The 13,025-nt window shown below is 36.8% G+C and overlaps 1 protein-coding gene and 1 long non-coding RNA gene across 4 annotated transcripts; one reads left to right on the plus strand and one right to left on the minus strand.

Annotated features, from left to right (window-relative positions):
• Window positions 1–342: 342 nt before the first annotated feature.
• LOC131535024 (uncharacterized) lies at window positions 343–5,791 on the plus strand. 3 transcript variants are annotated; one of them, XM_058768155.1, is made up of 9 exons: window positions 343–597; window positions 765–882; window positions 999–1,090; window positions 1,169–1,286; window positions 1,639–1,755; window positions 2,237–2,428; window positions 2,680–2,832; window positions 3,552–3,754; window positions 4,408–5,791. In XM_058768155.1, the coding sequence occupies exons 1-8, from the start codon at window positions 388–390 to the stop codon at window positions 3,752–3,754; spliced, it is 1,203 nt and encodes a 400-aa protein (XP_058624138.1). In that variant the 5' UTR covers window positions 343–387; the 3' UTR covers window positions 4,408–5,791. The 3 variants fall into 3 exon arrangements, with proteins under 3 accessions (XP_058624138.1, XP_058624139.1, XP_058624140.1); XM_058768156.1 differs by having other exon boundaries at window positions 3,558–3,754; XM_058768157.1 differs by having other exon boundaries at window positions 1,187–1,286.
• Window positions 5,792–9,230: 3,439 nt separating this feature from the next.
• Window positions 9,231–11,065, minus strand: LOC131535026 (uncharacterized). The gene is made up of 4 exons (XR_009269489.1): window positions 10,859–11,065; window positions 9,960–10,027; window positions 9,595–9,638; window positions 9,231–9,314 (listed from the first exon to the last, which is right to left on the minus strand). It is a non-coding gene; the product is annotated as an uncharacterized LOC131535026 (long non-coding RNA).
• Between the last annotated feature and the right edge of the window lie 1,960 nt (window positions 11,066–13,025).

Here is a 13,025-nt window from a genome sequence, read left to right on the forward strand (position 1 = left end):
TGAGGGGCTCTTTGTGGCTGAAGACGTTGCGGTGTCTAGATTTGTGGAAACCATACAGAAAGCAGTGAGAAATGCAAGTTTCAATCATAACTTGACCGAAAAGTTGTCACAAAAAGAACCATATATATCCATATATGTCCGACCTTGATTTCTACCTACCAGCTACTCCAAAATCAAACTGAGAGAATAAATGCCATATATTGTATGACAGCATTGCTTTTGTTTGATTTGTTGTGTTTGTTATGTGTGTCATAGACACAGGAAAAGGCACATGTGGGGACTCCCAGTGGACAGCAGCGAGGAGACATCAAGGAGGGCTTCCAAATTGGATGAAGAGGGATGGAGGTTGCAGTGTGTCGCCACGGATTCCTTCTGAAAGCTCTTAATATGTACAGGGGGGAGATATTTGCCTACCCTCTGTATCTTCAGAAGGAGCTCATGCCAGCCAAGGCACAATTCTTTGCAATGGATGTGGCTTGCAAATATTGGCCATACTTGGAGAAAGCTGCTAGTGTCCTTCCTGCTCTTCAAGATCTGACCACAATGAAACCTTTCCTCAGTGTGATGCATGCTCGAGCCCATGCTACTAAGTGTGAAGTATGTATAATATTTTGCATCACATGTACATTTGTAATGTTTGCAGGCAAAACTGCAAACTGTACTATGTAGCCTTTTTGCTTAATCGTTTCTTGTACAGATTGTAAAGCCTTTGAGACAAATTGTGCCCATTTAATTAAATTGAATTTTTCACCATTTACTAATAGATTAAATGGAGTGGTAGAAACCAGGAAGGAGCAGGGACAACCGCCGGTGAGGAGGTCGAGCAAGTGAACAGCTACCTCTCACGTTGTGCCCTGACAACCAAATATATGTCCAAAGCAGGTAATCAGATTGTTTGCTATATATATATATATATATATATATATTTTTTTTTTTTTTTTTGTTTGTTTGTTTTTTTTTTTATTCAGCATCATAACCTTATTATTTGCTTTAAACAGCACGGGTAGACATGCTTACATTGCATGCAATGGGGTGGAACCACAAAAAACGTCTCTCTCTACATCAGTCACTTTCAACAAGATATGTGAAGGTAAGTCTCCTATTAATTGTTTTGTGTATCCTTTTGTTGTGTGCTAAGTCCTGATTATTGTATAACACTGTTTATCAGACTTGCCAGAGACTCCAGGATGAAACAGCAAGGCTAGCTGAACTAAAAACAGAGTTACTTTGCACAGATGAAGTGGTGGCACAGTGGCTTTCTGATGTGAAGGAATGGGCAGCTGGCGGTAAGCATGACCAGATAAAAGAAACAGCAAATATCCTTTTCCAGTTTGGATATTTGCTGTTTCTTTTATATTAAGTTTGATATTAAAGAGCCGCTATAGGTAATAGGCTGATCATCTATGGGTTACAGCAAACTACATGTCACCATCAGATGTTTTGCCACATTTATTATGTTGCGTATTTCAGTTTCCCTGCAGGAAGTGCACATACCAAGTTCAGTAAAGTATTAAAATAAATATCAATGAAATGTTATTGAAGGATTAAAAGGGGATTTATATACAAATAAAAATTCAAACACTGAAACGGTTCTGTGTTGTTTTAACAGTGAATTTGCTTTCACTATTACTTCTACAGAGACACCAAATACATCTCATAGCAGTCAAGGCACCGCACACAGAGGACTTCAGCAGTCGATTGAGGGGCTTTACCTTAGTGTGAGGCAGCGGAAGCAAACCCTTTACCGTCAGAATGGTATAACTACAGAATATAATAGGTTGATATATTCAAGCTACTGTATGCATCCTACTCCACCAAAAAATACATGTTAAAGGTTGTAGATTGCAACCAGCTCCCCTCACCTCTCCCTTTGCAAGCTGTAGTAGAACTACTGTGACAGACGAGAGAAAGTGAGTGGTCCTATCTCGAGCCAGTGTTTGTTTGTCCATTGTGGTCTACCGTAGGAGCATGGTGACCTCTGTGGAAGGACCATATTTAGATACAAACTTCCCATTCCAAAGTAATTAAAACACAGCAATTCTTGTTTTCAGGAATGTGTGTATCCCCTAAATGTTACACACTGGACCTTTGGGTTATCTGTTTGTAAATCTAAATTAAAATTTTCACATACTTCAATTACTGCAGCTTTGCTTAAATTTTTTTGGGGTGCAATATGTCTTTCCTTATTGAACAGTGCTGTTACAGACCTCTACACCTGTACCTCCTGTCTTTCTAGACAGCAGCAAGCTTCGCCACCGCCTTCGAAGGAAGCTGGCAGAAGACAAAAAGCTCCTTCTTCAGGAGATAGAGAAATACAATAGTCTTGTACTAGACTCTGCCACTAACATTGATGTAGCTGTGGTGGAGCATTCCCTGACTGGAGAGAGCACTGTGTCTCAAATATGGCTGTGGGAGGTTCATGGCAGTGGTACGTCAGTTTTCAGATGCTTCACAAGAATTTATTTACAGTTCTGCTATATAGAGTACACTGAACTAAGACATGCATGTAACATTGAGTGTTGTAATGTAGTGTTCATTTAGTTAATGGGCACATTTTCAGTTTTCTTATGTATCAATTTGATTTAAAAAAGTACATTTTTGTAGTTACAAAACATTGCAATGCTATATGCTCATGTATAGATTGTCTCATGTATTCATATAACTGTTGTTGATTCTTAGCAAACATTTTGATCAAGAAACAACTGCATGACCAAGTGATGTTGACAGTGCGACTGCAAGAAGAAAAAAGCATTTTGGTGTTGGAGATGGCACAACACTGCACATGGTTGCAGAGCCTGGCGGTGGTTCTGAAGAACAAGATAGCTGAGGAGGGTAAGATGAATAAAAACCTTTTAAATTTAAAGTATGAATTTCAAATAAATAAAAAACATATCAGTTTCAGTCACAGAACTTGGATGGAGTCGAGCAGTTATTGCTCTGTATGTTATGGTCATTTGGCTCGCACATAATAAAATGTGGACTATAATTGTTCACTACGGTAACAAGTCAGTAAGGCTTTAAAGTGTGTCACATTTGCTTGAGAGATTTGTTGTACTGTGGCTGTTACATAAAAGCTGAAATTAACAAAATTCTTTTGAACATTAGAATTTGTGTCCTGGTGTGTTACACGGTTAGCATAACATCAAGATTAAGCTTATTATTATCTCCTCCAGTCAACATAGAAAATCTAGCTGGTCAGAATCATCAAACACCTTTTACTTGATGTAACTTCTTGAATGCTACACAAGGTGTTACTTTAGCACAACTGTAGTGAAGAAGAAAGATGTTTTTGTTAGATGCGTTGATTGGCTGCAACACAAAACACTTTTCTGCTGCTTTGGGCCTCGCTGCATAAAGTCTACTCAGTGAGCCGTCAGAGTTTATACAGAAGATAGCCAGGTAGTATGACAATGATACACATAAAAATGCCAACCATCCTGGTATATAGATTTGAATGGGTGAAATCTTTTTACTCCATTGAAGTTCTTTGGCCTCTTGCAGCAGTATTAATATGTAGTTTGTCCTTAATGTTATCTCTTTTGTATTTTGAGATGTAGACAAGGGAAATGAGGGACTTTGCTGTCTCTTAAGAAGACGACTGTCAGAGGTGTCAGAAAGGTTGCAAGTGCTCCTCCAACAGTACAAGACTGCTTTAGGCCCTGAGGCCTCTGCCCTTCTACATGTTGAAGCAGAAGATCAAGGTGGCCTCAGTAGTCCAGACACCAGTGAGGATGAAGAAGAAAACACAATTTAGGTAATTAATTTATTCATATGTATGTTTGTTTGTTCTCAAAAATAGACCGGGGTTGTTCCATCAAGGTGGATAAAGGAAAAGCCTGGCTTAGGAGCATTTCAGGGAAAAGTTGCAGCAACTCAGCTTGTCAATTTGCCTGATGCTGATTTTAGATTATAAGGCATGGCACCTGTTTCAACAGCCAGGCAGCTTGTAGCAAAGTCAGCTGGTCAAGTTACTAAACTTGCGGCTGGTTGAAGTTTTGGACGGAGGAAAGACAGGATCAGTTCATCAGTTTGTTTGAGGAACAACTGTGTCTGCATGACACACGCCTTAAAATTTACTCAGCTCTTCAGGGCTGCTTATGTACTCCATGCACAAGCACAGTACATGCTTATTCAAGCCTGGTTAAAGTCAACGTTGACTAGACATGGCTAAATGATGTTAGTGGATTGGTTTGAGCCTGCAGTGAAAGTCAATGTTAATTCAAGCCAGGCTTTTTCAAGAGCGCACAGCTTTCATTAGCTGCGTTGATGGAATATCCCCATTACTGTTACTCTTCATAATTTATTTGTGTATTTATTGATGCTTTACACACCTTGTTCATTCTAAAACAGCTGAACTTCACCTTCTTATCCTACCTTTTGCATTTTTGTTTTTCTGTATTTCCCCAGATGGAAGCTGCACAAAGGACTGTGTTGAAGGAAATGGCCTTGCCCAGTATCTGTGTATTTTTAGTATGTTGATTGATTTACCACATCAACATCTGGATGCATTCTATGTGTCTGTAGATTGCCAAGCAATTCAGTAAGCACATGAATGCTCCTTGAAGTTGCACAAACCTCTTAGTATAGGTGCACCAAACTCAGCCAAAAATGTTAACTTTGCACATATCATATTACCAGATGTAATATCATGACATGATATTTGGGTAGTGTATTCATACTCCTTTAAGAGAGACTCCCCTTGATTGCGGTGACCCTGTGACCTTTCCTTTTGTGTAAAACTCGAGGCTAAACTTTTGACTTGTATACAACAAATGTTAGGAACAGCTTTCTAAGTCATTTGCTGAGCATTCTCAAGCTTCCCAGCCATTGAATTCTGTCAGTTTTGTTGACCTCATGACATTCCCTGTAGCACAACCCTCAGACCAGAATGTAGAGTTTGATATTTCTTAAAGATGGTTATTCGTTTATAATTCTTCTGTCACTGTCAGTTTTGTCCTTACAGAGTTTCGGGGGTCCTTAAAAAGTTAAACGAGTTATATCGAATTTAAGGCCATAAAAATGTCTTAAATGGTATAAGACAGTCCAAATTATGATTTTTTTTTTTTCATGATTTTTATGATAGCTTCATGTGACGATTTAACTTCAAAAGGCTGTGATTTCATTGAATAAATGAGCCCTGCATGTTTTAAAGTCAGATGCTGTGCTGCTTTGTGTCCTGCCGTTACCAGGGAACCCTGCTGACACAAAATGAATTGGCATTGTTGTTCAGACCAAATAAAAAAATTAACACAATTAAATTAAATCAATAAAGTGATATTTTATGTTATTATATTAATATTGATAATTATCGATTGTTTAAATTAATATGATACTTTTGCCTCGTCTATTTTCTTAAAAGTTGTTGAAATGTGAAGGTTATCATCTTATAAAACTGTTTTTGGGAAAATCTTGTCTCTGAACTGTAAATCATGCTTTTTTTCATTCACTCATGGTATTCATTTTATTTGTGCAGGTCTTAAAAAGCTCTTTAAAAGTCTTACATTTGGTTTTAAAAACCCTGCAGATACTGTACATTACACTTACTTTAAGTACTTGTATAATGGATTAGATAGTATGTAACAGAAAAACTGTGTTATAATTTTACTTTATGTTGCATGTTATTAGTTGACAAATAACTTGATTCCCTGTTCTGCTGGTGCTTTTCAAGAGAAATTAAGCACATGGTCCAGTGTTAATAAATACAGCCTTATGGCTTGTTTTACCGATATGCATACTCATAATGTGGTGTATTTTCACTGGAAATTGAACGGCAAGAAATAAAGTATTTCCAAAGACGAGCATTTTATGTTTTCAATTCATTCCCAGCGATATCCTCTGCGTGATTGCACAGATACTATTTGAACTGAGCTGAAATGAGCTGGATGATGACATCACTGAATCAATGATGAACTGCCTTTAACTGAAAATTTAGTGTTTACTATTGTCCTTTTGCATTTTGACACACTATTTCCCTATTTAATACTGTAAAGCTGCTTTGACACAATCTGAATTTTTAAAAGCACCATATAAATAAGGGTGGCTTAACTTTTCCATACATTGTTGTTTAAAAATAAAATGCAATTTCATGGTTGATACAAGGTAATAGCTGGAGGGAAAAGGAAAGAGATATACATTAAACATATTTATATGTGGAATCTTGTTTCATTTGACATCACACAGCATTATTAACTCATAACTTTATGTCTTTTTACTTATCTTCAAACAACCTGATCTTGCTTGTATTTAAACTTGAGATATAGAAGTAATGTGTATAGTAAGGTATATATATACATGTTAATGCATGCAAAACTTTTTATTAGTATTTGTACATTTAATGCATGTATTTTGACATTTGTAGGGGAACAAGTTGGTCTGGTGGGGAGTGGCTAGAAACGGGAGAGTTTTTGTCTGTGTGAATGTATTTGTATTTTGTCTGTTTTGCTTTATGTACAGTAGTTTCTGCATATTTGTTAAGGTCCCCCATGAAAACTAGATGGTTCACCTTAAGGGGTTTATCCTTAATGAACTAACAGAAATAGTGAGCAAAATTAAAATCTTTTTAAATTAAAATAAAGTGCTACAGGTTACTACAAGTGCTAATTACTACAGGTGTGGGGGAAGACCTTAAGTACTTGGGTTGAGGCTGAAAACATAGATCTTGCATGCCATCATGAAAATAATGTTCAAAATTTGGCCATGTCAATTTTACCTTGAGTAATTTTTGACAGAGGGTTCTGTGAAGGTATCCCTGGGCAAAGTCATGTCCATTAAAACATTGTCGTAGGATAAACCAAATACACTGGCTAATAAAACAGATTCTGTCGTTGTAAAAACTCTGAAGGTGACTCATTTTGGTCACTATTTCCACATAAAAAGGAAAAACACACAAATAAACAAACAAACAAACAAAACACTTAATTGTATATACCGGGCCTGTAACAGCTTGTGTAAATGAAATGAGAAAATTAAAACTTTTTCATAGAGCTAAACCAAATACATCATTGGAAAGGTCTCAACCTGGAGAGTAACATATGTCAGTATGAAGATTCTACATGGCTCCTGCTTGCTAAATACTGATCTTTGAACCTCAAACTCAGACCATGTTTGAAGGTTTATAATCCAGCAACAAGAAGGTCTACAGACATGGGACCAACTGTTCTAGAGACCTCTGGACCCCAGCTATCACGTGAGCATAGTCAATATTGGGCACCAACTGGGGACGCTGTCAAAAGTAGCCCAAAAGCAATTTTCTCCCATTTAACAATTATACTTTTAAAATCTGATAACACCAATGTCTTTCCCAGCCCCTCAAACCCCTAGGAGTAAATCTTCTAATTACAGGGAATATACCAATGTATTTAAAAACTACAATTCCCAGTAGAGACGCGCCATTGAACTTCTTACTAAATGTACAAATCAGGGTCCATATTTGAAGTTCTTTCAGGTTCCAGAGTAGGGTTCGATTTAGGGTTATAAAATGTATCTGTACTATATATGTCAACTATCTCCTACAGCTGAAACATACATTATACTGCATTTAGATGATTAAGATGAAAAAAATTGTGAGTATGTCAGTTCATGGGGGACATTTAACCGGTATAGTAGTCCCCGGGCGCCACAGCATAAATGGCTGCCCACTGCTCTGGGTGTGTGTTCACGGTGTGTGTGTGTTCACTGCTGTGTGTGTGCACTTTGGATGGGTTAAATGCAGAGCACGAACTCTGAGTATGGGTCACCATACTTGGTTATATGTCACGTCACTTTCACTTTCAACCAAGTCAGGGCCGTCTCCAATGTATTTATAAACTACAATTCCCAGTAGTGACACGTGATAGAACTTCTTACAAAACTTACAAATCAGCCACCATATTTGTAGTTCTTCCGGTTTCCAGAGTAGTTTAGTAAATATATCAACAACAGTCTCCGACAGCCGAAACATATTATTAAGATGATCGTCAGGATATTATGAAAAAATCTTCAGGATATCAGTTCATCTGGGGTAGTCACTGCAGAAATTATTTCGAGTTATGCAATCTTTTTTTTTTTTTGTAATCATGGCCTGAATACGTTTGTTCAGCCCCCTCAGGAATGTAATAAACTGCCTCTCAAAAATAAATATTATTATTATCTGCTCATAAATATGCAAGTATTAGGAGCAATAAGTAGGCCAAACAATACTTCCAAAATGTGTAGCCTACTCCCCAGACCTTCACAATAAATCAACAGTTGTGTTTGTGACAAAAACTGTTCAATCAATTCTAGTAGGTATAACCATGGTTATCCAGATAAGTATCTTTATAATTTATATGCTACCCCAAATTGTCATTTCAAAATAACCCACTTAAAACAACTCATCAATGTGATGTAAAGTTGAACAAATTCATCACATAAATATGCTGTGTAGGTTGTTTCTTTTGCTTATTTTTCTCAACTTTGTCAATGTCATTTTTATTTTTTCAGTTAATATGTAAGGAAAAGTGATTATCTTTTGCAAGTGTTTATCATAGTGAATTTGTGGTCTTTCTCAGAAATACAAGTGAACAAACACCAAATGCTTATTTATTGACTGCAGGCTTAAAGAGCGATCAAACTAATTTGACAAGGTGCATAAGTTGAAACTATTTAGTCTTTGGCAATTAGAACACATGCAGACATTATTTGAGAAGTAGAAGAGAAATGCATGATATGATAAGGAATATCCCCCCATGGAGTCTAGACACTGGTGGTGGTGAAGGAGTGAATAGCAATGCTGAGATCTGGATGAATGTGGAGCTCAGCTCCTGATGAGCACAGCGGAACGACTCCTGCGAGCTGAATAGGATGAGGACTGGAGGTGAATAGGGTGGAAGATCTGAAGATTTTTGTCTCATCGATTTGCCTGAAATGACAACTGTCTGCAGCAGAGAGAGGAACAGCTTTAAACGTTTTTTGCATGTCTTAACAGTGGTCTGTGAGGTTAAGTTAACTTGAAAAGCACGAACAGAACATGAAATCAAGTTATATGTCAACATATAGTGCAATGTATAATCATGAAATATAAAACATGTTATCGAATAACATCTGAAAAGGAAATTGAGTTGGATTAAGTAAATTTCCATTTAATCCTACTTGAGACTAAACTCCATGTGTCACATTTATTGGGGATTTTCACCTTTTCACCACTACAGAAAGATGAGACATGACTTCAAAAGCAGCTCAAAAACAATGAAATAAACAGGCAGAAACCCAAATGTAGTTCAAATTTTACATTTTATTTCTTCTCATTAATTTGAAGAGAATCCTTTGGCTGCCAGGAACGGGCCCACTCCTTGCCACTAAAAACAGAAGGGAATTTTCTTTTTAATTTACTGGGTCTTTCCAATAAACAGACATTTTAACAAGTGTGAAGCACACATCATTACAGAACATGTCTTTTATAAGCATTAGTTTCATTTTCCATTTATGAAGGACCACCACCATTTGCGAACCAAAACAGATTAATAAGAAATTACTGTAGCAAAAAACAAACAAACAAATAAAAAAGATTAGCAAAGATAAAGTAAATTAATAATGCCTACATTAATTGATAAAGCAGAAAAAACAAAGAATACATACCATATTGGACAGGGCTCCCAGTCAACCAATATTTCTAATTTGCCCTATCAAGAAAATTAAAAAAGAATAGATTAAAACACACACACTCCATTCTTAGCATAAGGCTATTATGTTTGGTTACAGGCATTGAGTTTCACTGAGACAATATACAGTGGGTCATTGTTGGTATTTACAGCATGTGATTATGATTTTTCTCAGTACAAGCTACTTCCTAATCTGTAATTCAAAGACTAAACATAAAAAAGTATCTACCTAACAGTTATGGTATGTATTGTATGTATTGCTAACACACAAGCAAGTTTCCAAATCATATATCACATTTTGCATACTGTCTACACTATGCATTTCTTTCATGACTTTCTAACCTGTCTCACTCTTTCTCTTACTACACTCCTGATGGGGAAAGCCTCTAGGCGAGTGTGGTAGGAGCAATCTGTGGACATCAAAAACATGTTCACATATTTCTTAGAGTAGGACCAAAATACACACGACTCTGAAGACTTCAGTAGTGACCAGACCTGCAAGGATGACAAGTGATGTTTATCACTACTTACAAGTTGAACCAGGTTTAACTTGTACCATGGAACCGAACTTGAGAACAGAGGCGGACAGCAGTGAAGTATTTTTACTCTGATAAAGTACTACTACAGTCACTTGAAAAATACTTTTACAGCAGAGTGTTTGTCTTTAGAAAACTTTACTTCACAACATTCCAAAGCATAATAGTGTACTTTTTACTGCACTACGTTCTATATTAAATATCATTTAATACTTAATTACATTCGAAATCTATTACTTTCTTACTTTTACTCAAGTAAAAGTAATTCAAATATTTACTTGAGTACAAGAAAGTACTACATGTTTAATGTTCTTAAGTATTAAAAAAACTTTAATTCATGAAATGTAGTGCAGTAAAAAGTATGACATTATGCTCTGGAATGTAGTGAAGTAAAGTTTTGCAAAGAAAAACACTCTGATAAACTACAGATACTTTTTAAATTTACTTGAGTGAAGTAAAAATACTTCACTACTGTCCACCTCTGATTGAGAATACTACACTGCTGCTTTCTCTACTGCTTGGCAATTCATTTAGGTACAATTTGACACATTAAGCCAGCTGGATTTTATACATTGTCTGTTAGGACTAATTATCTGTAGTAGACACAAAAAATAAACAATGGAACTATAGGAAATAACCAGGAGTAAACAAAGCAATGTCAACACACTGATAGAAGCATCGGTCATTGCATTTACATGCACTTACTCTTTTGTGGCTTTTTCCTCAGAGGCATATGCCTTGGTCCCTCTGTGGGATAGAAGATTACAGCTTAGTCATATATACACAGGAAAAAAAAAAACATTAAAAAAGTGACAAAATGCACTTTGTAATGTCTATACAACACACTGGAAATACAGTCACAGACACAAATAAAAATATTGGCATCCCTGCATTTCTTTCAGATAATAAATGCACTACTTCTCCCTAAAACTTGTTGCAATTACAAATTGTTTGCGTTGGAACAACACAAAAAAGCCAATCTGAGACATTCTACACAGATCTCCAAAAATGGACTGGACAAAATTGACAGCTTTTCAGAACCTTCAGAAATAATTGTATTTCAAGCATGTGATGCTCCTTTAATTTGTAATTAAACTACCTGTAGCAATGCATAGGAACTGGCAATATCACATTTGCAACCAGTTAAAATGTGTAAAAATTGACAATATTTGTGTCTATGTGTACCACACTGAGTATGGAGAAAAGAAAGAAGAGTGAAATATTGTCTGAGGATTTGAGAACAAACATGGTGGAAAAGCATGAACAGTCTCAAGGATACAAGTACATCTCCAGACATCTTAATGTTTGTTTCCACTGTGCACAACACTGTCAAGAAGTTTACAGCCCATGGCACTGTAGCTAACCTCCCTGGATGTGGACGAATTAGAAAAATTGATGAAAGATTGCAACAAAGGATTGATCAAAGAGTGGATAAAGAACCTCGGTCAACTTCCAAACAAATTGAAGCTGACCTGCAGGCACAGGATACAACAGTGTCAGCTCGCACTATCCATCGCTATCTGAATGAAAAGGGACGCTATGGTAGGAGACCCAGAAGGACCCCACTGCTGACACAGAAACAAAAATCAAGATTGGAGTTTGCCAAAATGTACCTGAGGAAGTCAAAGTCCTTCTGAGAGAATGTCCTGTGGACAAATAAGACTAAAACAGAGTTTTTTGGTAAAGCACATCATTGTACTGCATGTCTTCAGAAAATGAAACGAGGCCTTCAAAAGAACAGAACACTGTCCCTCAGTCAAACATGGTGGAGGCTCACTGATATTTTGGGGTTGCTTTGCTGCCTCAGGCACTGGATGTCTGTAACTGTGTGCATGGCATTATGAAATCTGAAAACTACCAAAGAATTCTGGAGCGCAATGTAGGGCGTATGGGTCTCCGTCAGAGGTCATGGGCCTTAAAGCAGGACAATGACTCAAAGCATGTTTCAAAAAGCACCAAAAAATGGTTTAAGACAAAGCACTGGAAGGTTTAAGTGGCCAGAAATGAGTCCAGATCAAAATCCCATAGAGCACCTGTCTAGAGATCTCGAGTAGAAACCCTTCAAATCTGAAAGACCTGGAGCAGTTGGCAAAAGGAGACTGGTCCAAAATTCCAGGAGAGAGCTGTAAGAAACCCACTGATGGTTACAGGAAGCAATTGATTTCAGTTATTGTTTCCAAAGGACGTGCTACCAAATATTAAGTTGAGGGCGTCAATTTTGTCAATTTTTGGAGATTTGTGTAGAATGTCTCAGATTTGGATTTTTTCCTGTTTTTTTTTGTGTTGTTCCAATGCAAACAATTCATAACGGCAACAAGTTTCTGGGAGAAGTAGTGCATTTATTAACTGACAGAAATGCAGGGGTGTCAATATTTTTGTCCACGCCTGTATGTGTCCCAGGTGTGTCTAGATATGAGAAAATATGAACAAAATATGAGAAAAGGCCATCCTCTCTCTTATAGTAAATATGTGTGCAAACACGCTGGTTATATTTGGCTCCACACTTTACATTACATGCAGGCTCATTAGAATAGTAACCATAGTAGGCTTCTAGAAGGCTCCATCTAAAAAGGCTTGTTTCTGACAAACAAGTTTAAGATAAACAAGGATTTTTCGTAACTGTGGATCAGGCAAAATTACTCTAGTGGAGTATCAGAATAAAAATATAGAACTGGAAATGAACATAATAGGTCTCCTTTAAATTCAATTTAATTAATTAAATTCCTTAAGAGAATCTGCTTGACTAATGAGCTATAGTAATACATAGTCACCAGAACCACCAATAATTACCTTACAATCATTTACATACCTGACTTTTCTTTTTGTTAGTGGGATCAACTGTGCCCATGGCTGACCCTGTGAAGACAGCAGT

This window comes from Onychostoma macrolepis, unplaced genomic scaffold, assembly GCF_012432095.1.
Source record: "Onychostoma macrolepis isolate SWU-2019 unplaced genomic scaffold, ASM1243209v1 Scaffold102, whole genome shotgun sequence".
In the NCBI taxonomy this organism is placed as follows: Eukaryota; Metazoa; Chordata; class Actinopteri; order Cypriniformes; family Cyprinidae; genus Onychostoma; species Onychostoma macrolepis.

What these genes read in the sequence shown, in the direction of transcription:
- LOC131535024 (XM_058768155.1), top strand. Translation starts at nt 388, where the DNA reads ATGTACAGGGGGGAGATATTTGCCTACCCTCTGTATCTTCAGAAGGAG. An exon ending in GTGGGAGGTTCATGGCAGTG is followed by an intron (nt 2,429 to 2,679) that starts GTACGTCAGTTT and finishes GTTGATTCTTAG; the next exon opens with CAAACATTTTGATCAAGAAA. An exon ending in GAACAAGATAGCTGAGGAGG is followed by an intron (nt 2,833 to 3,551) that starts GTAAGATGAATA and finishes TTGTATTTTGAG; the next exon opens with ATGTAGACAAGGGAAATGAG.